At 41.6% G+C, this 16,154-nt stretch overlaps 1 protein-coding gene across 7 annotated transcripts in view; it reads right to left on the minus strand.

Annotated features, from left to right (window-relative positions):
• LOC124622517 (chromatin modification-related protein eaf-1-like) overlaps positions 1-16,154 on the minus strand; it is a 294,631-nt gene that overhangs the window by 168,212 nt on the left and 110,265 nt on the right. For all 7 annotated transcript variants that reach the window (XR_006980637.1, XM_047148240.1, XM_047148239.1 and 4 more), the window contains one exon: positions 5,644-5,840. Coding sequence is in view for 6 of the 7 variants with exons in the window: in XM_047148240.1 (XP_047004196.1) it covers positions 5,644-5,840 (197 nt within the window). In the remaining variant the exon portion in view is untranslated. The remainder of the gene's footprint in view (positions 1-5,643; positions 5,841-16,154) is intronic.

The following is a 16,154-nucleotide window of genomic DNA, read 5'->3' on the forward strand; positions in this document are numbered from 1 at the left end:
TCAATTGTGAAAAAAATATAAAATTATTTACAAAAATATATCGTCAATACTATGGTAGGGAAAGACAATAATGATGATAAACAATATCGCAGTAAAGAAGAGGGTGAAGTAAAACATTTATATCTCTGTACAACTATAGAAGATGGAAAAGATAAGTTATTACTCGCTCTTCTGCTGTTTCTGATTCTCATGTTACTATTGTTGGATAGAGATTGTGTGTAGCACTGAACGCTAGCAGATGTTCCTTTTGTTATTTCGACTAGATGATAAAAAAGGTGTGTATCAGGTTATTGATGGAAATATATGTGTAAAAGTGAGTTCATTGTATTATTTCAAGAACACGCCAGTCATTAATCACAATGTTTTAATTGAAAAGAGAGAATAATTAGTATTTTTTAGCTATCAAGAAGACGAAAGCAGTGATTGCTGACTGGCAACAATTGGCTGTCATTACGCGGCGGACTTCATATTAACTTTTCTTACAGCTTTCCACAAGAGCAGAAGTGATAAAATAATTTTAAAACATCATTTAATTTAAATCTGAATAGTTCCATGAGTTAATTTTGTGAGAGTTCAAATACTTTCTAGGGTGTAGAAAAATATCCACTACTAGTCACAATAAAAGGTTATTTATTTGTCACATGACCGGTTTCAGGCTTGTGCCCATCCTCAGGTGTTTATACATTCATGTACATGTTTATACTGTTGGAGATCACTGTATACATACAAAAAAATTATTTGCTGGTGACTACACAGATACAACTGGGACAATTATAAGTGGTAAGGCAGCATTTGACGAAAATATATGTGCACCTACATAAAGCTGAAGCACCATTATTACAGTTATGCTGTGGTGATAGTTTTGCCACTTTCACTATAGTGAAATATGAAGCTATACTTGGTAAAACTGAAATATGGACGTGACAATGACAATAAATGTGTAACTAAGTGGCAAAACTATCGCCACAGCATAACTGTAATAATGGTGCTTCATCTTTATGTAAGTACAGATATATTTTCATCAAATGCTGCCTTAACACTTACAATTGTCCCACGTGTATCTGTGTAGCCACCAGCAAATAATTTTTTTGTATTTATACAGTAATCTCCTACAGTATAAACATGAACATGAATGTATAAACACCTGAGGATGGGCGCAAGCCCGAAATCGGTCGCGTGACAAATAAATAACCTTTTATTGTGATTGGTAGCGTATATTTTTCTACACCCTATAAAGGAACAGTCATGGAGTCCGACAGCATCCACTAAGGATAGAATTCATCAAATACTTTCAGAGACACCATTTGTCGTAGATCTGTGAACTTTGGCCTTGACTGTATTTAGATGAAAACCAGTTATGATAATCTTGTAGGGAGCCTGACGCTCATTTAAATTGAAAACAAACTTTTATTTTGGCCTCCTATAAGATACTCTGCTTCTGACAGTCTCACCTACATAAAGAAAATAATTAATGCTAACCTCTTATCTTGCTTAGTATCAAAAAACATAAAACCAATATAGAATATTACACTATAAAGTGCTTTGTCAGCAAGTGACACCTCAGGTGTCCCACGCGACACGCCTGTTTCTCCTCTGGCGCTACATCTCAAAGTAGCAGCCAGCTGATGACTGACAGTGAGCAACATGTCTTCTGGAGTTTGTGAACTGCGGCCAGCTTCTCCTGTGTCCACACACACAACATGCATAGACCCTATTCACCCTACTAGTGACATTCAAATGAAAACAATAGGTACAAAAATAATGATATAAAAATTAGTACTGTTGTCTTTTAGACACAGATGTGCCCTAGCCAACTTATTAAAAACAGAAATACAAGCTGCTCAAAAACACTGAACCTGTACTGACACTTGTTCACAGCATAATCGCAAACACAAACAAATGATCTGTGGTTCTAGTGGTACACAAGTGAAGGTTGATGCCCAACTGGTGACAACGACATGCCCTTCCCTTAGTTTATAATTATTTTGTATCATCTCGACACATACATAACTGTGCACAAACTGTGTATTTATCACCACAATTCCTTTTGAATCACATGATTCAAAGTCCAAGTGATTACACTCATTTATATACTTCAAGATTTTTAGTCACATTAGTTTACGTTCCATAGACATAAATAATTAATTTAACAATTATTGCTTTTTCAGTCTTATGCATATTGCAAAATTGGGGAAGTTAGCACTAGACGAGTTAAGTTTTATTACGCTTCATTTCTTCTTAAGTAGAAAAAAGTGAAAAGAGGGACTGAAATCAAGCTTTTGATGAATGCAGCTTCTTCTGGTAGCAATAATAAATACAAAATGCTTTTACAATGTGTAAAAAGGAACTATAAACACCAATCACAACTGCTAATACTTCATTAATAAAGTGGAACATGTCTGGTAGGAAACATTCCATTTGCAGAATGCTGGTACATCAAACAATGGAAAATCCAACAATATTATGACAAGGAAAGTTGCTACTCACTATACAGCGGAGATGCTGAGTTGCAGGCACAACACTTAAAGCTTTCGGGGAATGGCCTTTGTCAACAACAGACACACATACGCATCCACACACTCACGCAAATGCAACTCACACACACGACTGCAGTCTCAGGCATCTGAAACCACATTATGAGCAGCAGCACCACTGCATAATGGGAGTGGCAACTGGGTGGGGGAAAGGAGGAGGCTGGGGCAGCAAGGGGTAGGGATAGTATGGTGGGGATAGTGCTGCAGGCAGGGGAGAGGCGGTGGGGGGGAGGGGGGGGGGGGGAGAAAGTAGCGGAAAAGGAGAGAAATAGAAATAAATAAAACATAAAATAAATAAAAAAAGATTCGGTGTGGTGGTGGAATGATGGCTGTGTAGTGCTGGAATGGGAGCAGGGAAGGGGCTGGGTGGGTGAGGAAAATACAAGATGGATGTAAAAATATTATGGAAAGGATAGTTGCTATTCACCACACAGTGCAGACACTGAGTCGCAGGAAGGCAAGACTGTCAGAAAGTGGGCTTTAGGCCAACACGACCACAATCTCTGGCTGCTAAGGCCACCTTTTTAACAGGCAGTGATATGGGGGCAGTGGATTGGATCATGATTGGATGGAAGAGTTCAATGGTCTTTGGTTGACTCTGATTGGTGGGTTGGTGATGAAAAAGCATTTCCACTGTAGGGATCAAGCGAAGGAGAGAAGGTCTTTAACAAGCCATGCATGATTGAATTTGGGAGTGGGCAAAAGGTGAGGCCTTTGGAAAGAACACATACTTCTCCGGGGCTAAGGCTTTTGGAGGAAAGGTTCAAAACTGTGTTTTGGGTCTGTTTAGATTCTGGATTATGTATGATGGTGGGTGGGAGTTTTTAAGGGTGGGCTAAATGTAATAGGTCTGCAAGACAGGGTTTGTCAGCTATGAGGGACGTGGGGGTAGTTTGGAGGTGGGTAGTTGTAATCCAAGGCGGGAGTAGAAAGTAAACAGGGTGGAGAGTTTTTTGAGGCAGCATTGTGCATGTTGCTCTAGGTCCAGGAGGGCAAGAGTTTCAACGTGCGATGTGAGATCAAGGAATTTGAGACTGAAAAGAAGAAGAATTTTGCGGATGTAAAGGAGGTACTCCATTAGTAGGGTAGCACTTGACACAGTCACATCGATTAAATATTTGGGTGTAACATTGCAGAGCGATATGAAGTGGGACAAGCATGTAATGGCAGTTGTGGAGAAGGCGGACAGTCGTCTTCGATTCATTGGTAGAATTTTGGGAAGATGTGGTTCATCTGTAAAGGAGATCGCTTATAAAGCACTAATACGACCTATTCTTGAGTACTGCTCGAGCGTTTGGGATCCCTATCAGGTCGGATTGAGGGAGGACATAGAAGCAATTCAGAGGCGGGCTGCTAGATTTGTTACTGGTAGGTTTGATCATCATGCGAGTGTTACGGAAATGCTTCAGGAACTCGGGTGGGAGTCTCTAGAGGAAAGGAGGTGTTCTTTTCATGAATCGCTACTGAGGAAATTTAGAGAACCAGCATTTGAGGCTGACTGCACTACACTTTTACTGCCGCCAACTTATATTTCGCGGAAAGACCACAAAGATAAGATAAGAGAGATTAGGGCTCGTACAGAGGTATATAGGCAGTCATTTTTCCCTCATTCTGTTTGGGAGAGGAACAGGGAGAGAAGATGGTAGTTGTGATACTAGGTACCCTCCGCCATGCACCGTATGGTGGATTGCGGAGTATTTATGTAGATGTAGATGTAGAGGTCATTGTGAAAAGAATGGTGGCAGCTGGAGCTGGGTAATTTGATGAAAGCCCATTCGAGGGTATTCCATGAGCCAAGCAACAATGCAGGGACACTATGTGGAACTTGGTTATGGCTAGAGATAAGGATACTTTTCTGTATTGACATTACTATGTATAGTGTCTGTCCTTCTTTGTGATCTTTCCTGTGTTTCTCTCATTGTTTTAAAAACCGCACTGCACGCTCTACTTATGAGCCACACCATATACCATATCAACCATCTTGGCCACACACAACAGACAACCACAAGACTGCACTGATTGTTGGTGCAGTATCTTACGTCCCACATTACTCCCACCGATATCATTAATCCTATACCTTCAAACTAATCACTCTTCCTACTTCACTCTCGTATTTTAATGTGTTACTTCCTGCTCCTCCTTGTGCCACACAAACTTTTATCTCATCCTACCAACACCTCCCCAGCCCCCACTCCTCCTCTTCTCTATCCCAGTTCGCATGTACTAGCTTCACCTTATCTAGGCACATCTGTTATCCACCTTCCTCACACTTATCCACCCACAGACCTGGAACCCACATTACAATCTTTTTATTTATTTTTCTTTTATCTCATTGTGTCTTCACGGCAATTTCAGTTGCTGCCTTCCACTGTCGGCCTACTCCCACAGATTTAATTGCGTTTCCCCTTACTTCATCCATTTTATCTTTTTCATGATTGTTCCCACTTGTTTGGGTATGTTTGTGATTTTTTCTGGACACATTTCTATGTCATTTATCAATCCTTAACCCTCACCAACACAGTCCTGCAAAACCACATCAATCAGGCCCAAACCTCCTCGCAATACCTCCTCTCCATTCGCAAAATTCTCCTGCTATTCAATCCCAAATTCCTGGATCCCATATCACACACAAACTCTTGCCCTCCTGGATCTAGAGCAACATGCACAATGCCACCTCAAAAAAACTCTCCACCCTGTTCACTTTCTACTCTCGCCTTGGATTACTACTATCCAGCACCTCTACAACAACCTCCAAACTTCCCCCAAATCCGCTCATAGCTGACAAGCCCTGTCTTGCAGACCTATTACATTTAGCCCACCCTTAAAAACTGCCACCCACCACAATACAGAAACCAGAACTGAAGCAGACCCAAAACACAGTTGTGAAATTTTCCTCCAAATGCCTTAGCCTCGCGGAAGTATCAGTCCTTTCCAAAAGCCTCACCTTTTGCCCTACTGCCACATTCAATCAAGCACAACTTGTTAAAGACCTTCTCTCCTTCTCCCGGACCCTACAGTGGAAACACTTTTTCACCACCAATACACTTTCCTGCACCGACATAATTTCTTCCTACCAATATTTGACAAGACATATGTAATAAATACTCACTCCACACACAAATGAAGAGGTTCCATTGATTCCGTTCCAGTGTTTGGCTCAATGAAACCCGATCCTTTACCTCTGAGTGTCACCATGGCACCTGTTTCATTACGTATGTAAAGTAAATTGGTTCCATTCTGACCAATAAGCCTGTTGCGTAAATCAAATGCTGGAGGGGCATGTTCTAGTCCAACCAGAACCTTCTCCTGTAATAAGAAATACAAGGCAATTTGTGTCTGTTGTAAACATTACAGCAGCAGCAACATACAAATACCTAGAACAATATTAGATTGATAAAAAGTCATAACCATGAACAATAAGCAGTAATAACAGTAGCAAAATTAACTCCTTCAATCTCTTCCACATGACTCTAACTAGAGCCAAAATTTGGAGTGGAGGATAGAGACAGATCACAGTAGCGTGTAGGTCTTTTTTCTTTTCTTTTCTATCTTTTTTAAAAAAAGGATGAATTGGGAAGAAGTGAGGAAGAAATAGTATCTTACTCTTTCCAATTCTGACATAATACAATCTACGTAAGCAGTAGCTTTCATAAATGTCAAGAATTGTGTTAACTGAGGTACAATAATGCTTATATTCCATAAGAAAGTAAATGTTTGTTATAACACATGTTTATTTAAATAGAATATTTCAAGAATGATTAGATACTGCAAGTTGAATATTTCTTTTATGACCCAAAGATTGTCTGAATTTGACCAAATTCGATAGCCAATTATATAATAATAGGTACAGCTGTGTATTATGTGGTGCAGTTCCTGACACAGTAGCTCTTTTTCTTCACTTTGATATCAATTAGATTGCTTGATTGAACTGCTGTCACACACTGACTTCAAAGATAATAAATTCTCATGAAATGAAATAAATTTCAGAGAAGCTTCTTACTTCTGATCCAATTGACATTAAAAGTAATTGTATTATATCTTACAAAACAGATTAACAAAAAAAGGAGTGTGCTACTTCTGTGTGTCAGACTTTTCCATTTCAAATTGTTAAATTAAACCTTCTTATTCTTGTAAACTTAATGAACCCAGACTGTCCAAACATTTCAGAACCCATCAAAATGAAAAATAATATTGGTTTACATACAGTGAGGACAAAGGACAAAACTGGTGAACAATGTGAATTCCAACCTAAAGTATACAACAAACTATGAGCAAATTTACGAGTGAAATGGGAGCTGCCCATACAGAGTCTGAGCAAGTGATAAAAACAACCAAACACCACAAATACAAAATGTGGCAATGTTGTTATTTTCAAAGCCAAATTGTAGTAACTGTGACAGAAAGTAGTAGCCAATGCAAATATATCACTAAGCTATGTCAATAATTCACTTATGGGTAATCCTAATGTTACAAGGATGGAAGTTTCAAGCACCTGTACCCAACAAAAACATTATGAATCCAGTTACATTCATTTGATCATTTAAGCAAAACCTACCTCCACGATGGACAGGTGCTTAGCATTTTAAATTTGTCAGTGCATACATGCAGAGGGAGATGCAGAATGTAAAATACACACAATACATATAAACAACAACATGGAAAGGATAGATGGTTCACACCACGAAGAGGCAGCATGAAGCAGTGCAAGTGCACAGCATACATATGGAAAAGTGTACTGCGCCTAACAATACAGTGTCCATACAAAATAATTACCACAATTTTTGCCAAAGCAATGACAGTAATGGGAACAGTTATAACAGACATCGTTGGCAAAACAAGCAGAACAACTGGTGCCATAGAGAATACATAAGGAACCAATGGCCACATGATCAAAGGAGAAGATAATGGGAAGACAAATGTGTGGCATCAGACATACAACCTAGAAAAAAATAGCAAGGAAGACCGAACAAGAAAATTAAAACAAGGCACGAAAAGTCCCCAGTGACTTGGCTGCTGTACAGATGCATATGATTAATGATGCAATGTACCACTCATCTATTACAGCACTGGAGAGTTAATGGCAGAAGTACTTAACACAGAGCAGACTTATGGAAAGATAACATAGATAAAGTGAACACTGTTAATCATATATGGAGTATTGGCTATAGTAACTGTAGACACAGGTTCTGAATTCTGATCTCTTCTGAATTATTTGAGAAGATACAAGCTGAAAAAGCAGTATTCTCATTACCTGACATCAAGGTTATTAGTGTGTCAGATGCAAAGAAGTAAAAATACAAATCCAGTTAGAGATGGAGACAGATAAAAGAAATGTCGCACATTCATTCCCGATTGTTGTGTACCTACAGGCTGAATACATGCATGGAACCAGTTTTCTGTGTGAATTTGAAATAAACTACATTTTATATTAGGAAACTTTGTATTATACATTGAAGGTGAAGAGATGGATATCGCCTTGTTAGAATCATCACCAAGGCACAAAAAATTTTGTAAACTTGTACAATTAAAAGTAGCAGGTATTGATCATGGGCCACCATAGATTGTAACTTCAAGAGAACTGACAAAAGTAGGCACACAAGCAACAATTTGCACCAAGTTCATGGAATCAGACTATGTAGAAGAGGTACGCAGAACTGATTTGTGTAATGTTCCTTATAACTTGCCGACATTTGATGAGTAGATAGGAAACATCAAAGGGTAGAAGAGGACACTGGACGTCACGCACCCCTACACCACTCACCTTAATTATCTATCTTGTTCCTTGGGTGAAAAGAGCAGAAGTCAGCAAGGATACAAGGCAGATGTTAAATTGGTAAGTTATTGGGAAACTGACAAAGGACATATTCTGAGCCAACATTATTTTGAGCACTCCTCATAACGGCACATATATACTGTATTCCACACACTGTGAGTATTATAGTTTCACGGTTAATCCAGGCCCATTGCGAAGTTTTCAGAGAATATTCTCCTCTAGAGATAACTAGCACAGAATACACATACACACATTCAGACATATACATTGCTCTGGCCTTGTACCCATGTAGGTGTTGTAGAGGATAAGGGGTTATTTTTAGGAAATATGATGCAAAGTTGTGATTTGGTGTGTTTCAGTGTGCAATGCGCCAGCCTCACGGCAGATGGCGGACGAAGGCTGGCTGGCGCGTTATGCAGGTGACACAATTTTGCAACGAGCATTGGTATGTGTGAACGTGCGCGGCAGCCATCAAAAGCCAGAACGCAGCATTAGCAGAATTACGCAGGCGCGGTCCGTGTGTGGCCAACTCATCGAAAACCTTCTAATAAACACGGCGCCACATAACCGGCGGATCCAGCAGCGGTCTGCACTATTTAAGGGCATCAGAGGTGGGCATTGGCATTCATTTCGACCGATTGGGCATTCGGTCGCTGTTACGTCATCGTCATCATCACTGACGCTGTCCCCGAGGACCGGCCAGCGGAGGGCGTTGCCCGCTGCTGCACCGGCGACTCCCAGCGTCATCACAAGCCGCCGCGCCTGCAGGAGGCGTGCTAGGCTGGGCCTCATGCTCATAACCACCTACCACCTGCGCAGCCGCTGACCGAGCGCAGTGTCACGTTCCCCAGACTGCACGCATCAGCACGTCTCCACCACAACATGAGTGGGGGGCTGAGCTACTGGAAAATGTATTGGGAGAACTAACAATTAAGAGGAAAATTGCCACCTTCTTCTACCCAGCCACGCCTTACAACCACAACCACGTCACTTGCTCCGGTCATCCTATTACAAGTGGCGTCAGTCGGGCAACCTGCGCATCACACACTCCTGTTACAATTGGTGACAGTGATGGCCTTCTCCCTGGATTTGGAGGAAACTGTGGCTGGTAATCGATAAGGATTTGTGGCACCTGAGAGGGGCAACAATGGATCAGCAACTCCTGCAACATGACAAGTAAGTGCCAATTTTTCGTTTGGTGGTTTGTCTGAACTGTAGCATAGTCCGTCTTCCCTTCCTGTTCTTCTTTCTGGACTTACTGTAGTCTTGATTCGATAGCTGGTAGTGAAGGAGCAGTCTGTGTCAGCCGAGGTGGCTATTCAGCAGCTACTTGAACGAGTGTCGGAATTAGAGATAGAGCTTGCTCAGTCTAAAGAAGCGAGCAAGTAATGATTTCCTGTTAATGCAGTAATTCTTGACACTAACACTGCGTCTTTGGTCACCCCTTTCTCGGGAAAAGCTGGGGGGGGGATGTTATGATTTTTTTTGAGAACCTTAGCACAGCCGCTAAATTGGGAAATTGGAGTGCAGAAACACTTTTGCATGTGGCTAAGTTGAAAGTAACTGGGGATGCCAGAGCAGAGCATATGTTACATGCCATGAAGAATTAAGGGATGCTCAGACATTTGAAGTATTCAAAAAAGGGTTGTTGGAAAGGTATTGGAGGAAAAATACGTCTAGATATTATCGGGAACAATTGAATAGAATGTATCATAGGAATGGGGAATCAATAGAAGCTTTTGTAGATCGAATTCAAAAAATTAATTTAATACCTATGAGCTAATGGATTCCAATAGGGTTAATGAAGCCATTCTGCAGGAAGCTGAGCAGAGAGCACTAGGTGCATTTTTGCGAAGAATACAACCCGAAACCTTCCGCAAGATTAGGATGGAATTCCCTAAGACTTTCAATGAGGCAGTCGGAATCGCTGTGACGTTAGAGGAAGTTGAAGCAGTTACAAAGATGCGGGACAGGAAAGCAGTGTTTAATGCAGAAATAAAATGTTTCAGATGTGGTCGGATGGGAGACATTAGACGCGATTGCAAGGAAACGCAGTGCAGGAAATGCAGACGATGGGGTCATCGGGAGCGTAATTGCAATGGGTCCTAGCAGAAACATGATAGGTAACCACAAGGTGGGCTCGCCCCCTGCAGTTAAATGGGACACGGAGTGGTGTGTCCACTACGCAACACCCCGGGTAAGGATTAATGCTAGTGCAGAATCAGTGGCAGACTTTTTCTGACCGGCCTGGTGAGGGGCAGACCATGCAAATTTTTATTGGGTACAGGGTCCCGGGTATCCATGGCGAGTAGAAATGTACTCGGTAAAGTAGAATGAAAACCACCACGCTGGGCGTTAAGTGGCGTGGGTGGGGGACAGGTGAAGTCACTCGGATCAGTGGTGTTAAACCTCCGAGTGGAAATGAGGAACTTCCAGGTGAAGGTAGAAGTTCTTCCAGTTGTTGGCAGCAGCTATGATGTCATACTCGGATTGGATTTCCTGGTTGCGCATCACGCAAAAGTTAACCTGGAACAGTGTACAGTAGAACTGGACGGAAAACAATTTCACCTAGGTTCTGCGCCTGAAAAACCATTACTGTTGCAAGGAACCGCCCACAAGTCGAGTGGGCCACCTAAACTGTGTACTAGATCCCTTAGGGTTAACTCGCGGGATACTATACTGAAAGGTACAGGGAAAATAATCTGGGCAGATGTTGGAGCTAGCGTGCCGGTAAATTTGTTGTATGTCGTTGAACCTGTGTCTGAGAATGAGCCGCTGGATAAAATGAAGTGTTTTATGCGCCATAGCGCGTTCTACGTGCGGGAGATAGAATGAAAAAAGGTTGTGCCTGTGTGTGCTGATAATTTTGGCCTTGAAGAGCTGCAGTTAGCACGGGGTACTGTAATAGCGAATCTGGAGACAGTAGGGGAAGATGAACTGGGTAAGGATTTCGCAGCAGATTACACAATGCCAGGAGGCTGTCAGCTGGTCCGCACTGAGGGGTACAGTAGCACATTTAGAAGAGCAAGACAGAGAAGTCATGGAGAACCTTTTGACGGAATATAAAGAGTTATTAAATTCTCATGGTCCACTGCCCGCCACACCGTTAGTTCAACATTACATCCCCACTGGACTGAAGCACCGGTGTATAAACAACCATATCGTGTTCCAAAAAGTTTACAGCCTGTCATGAAAGAATTTATTAATCAACAGCTTAGGGATGGGATAATAGAAACCAGTAGTAGTCTCTGGTCCGCTCCTGTCGTAATAGTGGGTAAAAAAATCACCTGATGGGGACAAGGCATATCGTTTTTGTTGTGATTATTGTTTCCTGAATCAAAAAACTGTATTGGATGCATACCCAATGCCTAATGTCACTGAAACTCTGGATAATTTGGATAAGTGTCGGTACTTCACGACCTTGGATCTTCGAAGCGGGTACCACCAGTTGGAGGTCGCCCTGGAAGACCGACCAAAGACAGCTTTTTCAACACCTACAGGTCATTTTCAGTATCAGCGAATGCCTTTCGGACTCAAAAATGCTCTGGCAACCTTCCAACGGTTACTAGATAGCGTGTTACGAGGGCTGAAACCTAATCAGTGTATAGTATATTTGGATGACATAATTGTTTTCTCAAATGACATGCAAGAACATGTGCGCTGTTTGCGTGAAGTTTTCGATCGTCTGAAAGCAGTGCGGTTACCTCTTCATATGGAAAAATGTAATTTTTTGTTGCAAGAAGTCAGTCATATTATAGGACAGGAGGGTATCCGCACAGATCCAAAACTTGTAGAGGCAGTAACGAATTTTCTGAAACCTACAAAAGTAAAAGAGTTGCAGTCTTATTTAGGTCTCATCAATTTTTACAGGAGGTATATTCCAAAATTTGCAAGGCCCCTCACGCAGTTGTTGAAGAAGGGAGCAAAATTTCACTCGTCAGCAGAATGCGAAGAGGCTTTTCAAAAGTTAAAAAGATTTGTTAACATCCAGGCCGGTTTTGGTTTTTCCAGATTTTAGTAAACAGTTTATATTATCTTGTGACTAGCAATTTTGCTTTGGGTATTGTATTATCTCGGGAAATAGATGGGCAGGAACACCCGATAACATATGCTTCCAGACAGCTGAACATTGCAGAAAAAAATTACTCAACAACCGAGACGGAGTTATTGGCACTAATTTTCGCAATAACCTATTTCCGGTGTTATTTGTATGGATGACGTTTCAAGGTGATTACTGACCACGCAGCTCCTAAGTGGTTGTACAGAGCTTAAAGAACCAATGAGCAGATTAACTAAGTGGTCTTTGCGTCTTAGTGAGTAAGTTTTTGAAGTGATTCATTGACCAGGTAAATCGCATGGAAACACGGATGGTCTGAATCGTAAAGTATGTGCCATGGAATGCAGAGGAATAAATGAGAATGAATGGGAGGAGGCACAAACCGCCGACACAAATTGTCAACGATTTACCTCACAGCGACAGTTCGTCGTTGAAGACGGGATATTGTACCGTAAAACTAGGAATGGTCCATGCATAGTCGTACCAGAAAAATTGCGAAGCGAAAATTTAAGGCAAGCACATGATTCAATGTTTTCTGGTCATTCGGGTCGAAGAGCAACGGAAAGGAGGGTAGCACAGAGTTATTGGTGGTCAACGCATAGGTAAGATGTCGATCAGTATGTAAAGAATTGCATTCCACGTGCTCAACGGGCGGAATTGAGTCATCAGAAAATTGTGTTGCAACGACTACCGGAAGCAGATAGACCTCTCCAATTACTTGGCGTAGACGTCTTGGGACCGTTTGTGCAAACACCAGCGGGTAATCACTACGTTTGAACAGTAACAGATCATTTTTCGCGCTATGTGTATGACAGCTATTCCGGACCAGCGAGCCGAAACAGTGGCTCACACCTTGGTACATCAATGGATATTGAAATTTGAAACACCTGAAACTATAATTACAGATCAAGGGTCAAACTTTATGTCCGATTTGATGAAACAGTTATGCAAGTTGTTGCATGTAAACAAATTGAGAACGAGCGTGTTACACCTGCAGGCTAATGGTCAGACCGAGAGAGTTCATCGTACAATAGCTAACACAACAACTGGGATATCCTATTGGCGTTTGTAACCGTGGCATATAACTCAAAAGTGCATGAAAGCACAGGATTGTCTCCGTATGAAATACTGTTCAGTCGGAAGTTGCCATCTCCGGTTGAATCGCTCAAGACCCCACCAGAAACCGATATTTCGGCTGTTAAGGATTTATCCACAAAGTTGAAAACAATCTGGTGGCGGGTGAAAAAAATGAACACTAAAGCGTTAGACAGACAGGACAAAATTCACAATAGAAAGGCGGCTTTACCCAAACATCATGTAGGACAATGGGTGATGATGACTAATCCATATGTGCCAAAAGGCAAAACAAAAAAAATTGTATCCCATTATCAAGGTCCTTTCCAGGTGATCGAGATGACATCGCCGGCGAATGTAAAATTACAGCTTCCGACTCGCCCTACTATTTTGCATGTGAGCTGAATTAGGCCTTTCAAGGGGAATTTTGAGGAACTTCCTTCATTGTCTGCAGTAACTTCTAGTGGAGAGAAATATGAATCTAAGAAAAAGAATAAGAAAGGAGTAGATAAACAAGAGAACCAAGTTAATTGTGGAAGCGATTAGACATGCTATTATACTCTTAGGCCACGTGTAAAAAGGAAGAGCTAATGTGAGTTGTTTTCATTTGTTTCTCAGGAGGCATGACGTTCTGGTAAGACCAGCAGGTCCAGCGTCATGGGTTGTGCTGAAGAGGGAAGGTGTGCACTACCTGTCACCATAGTTATTCTGTTTTGCTGTTGCAACTTAGCTGAGGCCTTGAAGGTACGTCCTATATCAAGTGGTGTTTTGTTCTCATGGCAAGCGGATGTAATTATGTCCGGACATCAATGGACCTTAAGGGTGGACTGTAATATTTGGACGGTTGATGACGAAATCTGTAAATTAGAGGATACATTTAATGAACTTCATTCCATGGTGGCTAATCAGTCAACGCTTAATGACACACAGGGGGAATATCAGCTACTACGATAAGCTTTTGCACGCTTACAAGCTCAGTTGCTGCAAACTGTAGGGTTAATCCCGCATGTCCGTAGGAAAAGAGGCTGGTTAGACGCAGGTGGCCGTATCCTAAAAACTGTTTTTGGAACCGCTGACGCAGAAGATATTAAAAGTATTAATGAAATGCTACGGCAGCTACATGATAATGTGAATAGCAACCAGGGAATGCTATATCTTCGCACAACCCAATTAGAGAGTTTGGAGAAAGATGTAGTTAATAATACGCGCCAATTGCGAGCTATGGCCGCGACCTTGATGTCCCACATTAAGGCCACAGCCGACACAACCAATCATGACTTGGATATAATCAAGTACCGGTTGGATAACATCGATTCACAGCTGATAATCACTAAGCTGCTCCGTTTTCTTGCTGATAGTATTACGGAAGCACGAATAGAAGCCACGGAACTACAGGAGGCTTTGTTGCATGCAATGCGCCGACACCTAACCCCAGTACTGTTACCTTTGGAACAACTTCGGGAAGGAATACGGAAAGTGCTATTGGAGCTGCCCGCATTCCTGGAGCTACTGACGACACTAATAGACGAACACTTATCTCTGTACTACAAAATGGCCACTGTTACCAGTCGCGGACGGGTACCCTGCTGAGAATTCATATCATAATACCATTAGCATGTAAGGATTGTAAATTTGAATGTTACACCTTACTGAAGAAACTGCAAAAAGGTGGGAATTTAAGGAGATGGGACCTGGATAAACTGACTAAACCAGAGGTTGTACAGAGTTTCAGGGAGAGCATAAGGGAACAATTGACAGGAATGGGGGAAAGAAACACAGTAGAAGAAGAATGGGTAGCTCTGAGGGATGAAGTACTGAAGGCGGCGGAGGATCAAGTAGGTAAAAAGACAAGGGCTAGTAGAAATCCTTGGGTAACAGAAGAAATATTGAAATTAATTGATGAAAGGAGACAACATAAAAAATGCAGTAAATGAAGCAGGCAAAAAGGAATACAGACATCTCAAAAATGAGATTGACAGGAAGTGCAAAATGGCTAAGCAGGGATGGCTAGAGGACAAATGTAAGGATGTAGAGGCTTATCTCACCAGGGGTAAGATAGATACTGCCTACAGGAGAGGGTCTATACAAGGGCGATGTACTTGAGGACAATATTCTGGAAATGGAAGAGGATTTAGATGAAGATGAAATTGGAGACACGATACTGCGTGAAGAGTTTGACAGAGCACTGAAAGACAACATTCCATTGGAACTACTGACGGCCTTGGGAGAGCCAGTCCTGACAAAACTCTACAATCTGGTGAGCAAGATGTACGAGACAGGTGAAATACCCTCAGACTTCAAGAAGAATATAATAATTCCAATTCCAAAAAAAGCAGGTGTTGACAGATGTGAAAATTACCGAACTATCAGTTTAATAAGTCACTGCTGCAAAATACTAACACGAATTCTGTACAGACGAATGGAGAAACTGGTAAAAGCCAACCTCGGGGAAGATCAGTTTGGATTCCGCAGAAATGTTGGAACACGTGAGGCAATATTGACCCTACGACTTATCTTAGAAAATAGATTAAGGAAAGGCAAATCTACGTTTCTAGCATTTGTAGACTTAGAGAAAGTGTTTGACAATGTTGACTGAAATACTCTCTTTCAAATTCTAAAGACGGCAGGGGTAAAATACAGGGAGTGAAAGGCTATTTACAATTTGTACAGAAACCAGATGGCAGTTATAAGAGTCGACGGACACGAAAGGGAAGCA

Source organism: Schistocerca americana, chromosome 7, assembly GCF_021461395.2.
Source record: "Schistocerca americana isolate TAMUIC-IGC-003095 chromosome 7, iqSchAmer2.1, whole genome shotgun sequence".
NCBI lineage: Eukaryota > Metazoa > Arthropoda > Insecta > Orthoptera > Acrididae > Schistocerca > Schistocerca americana.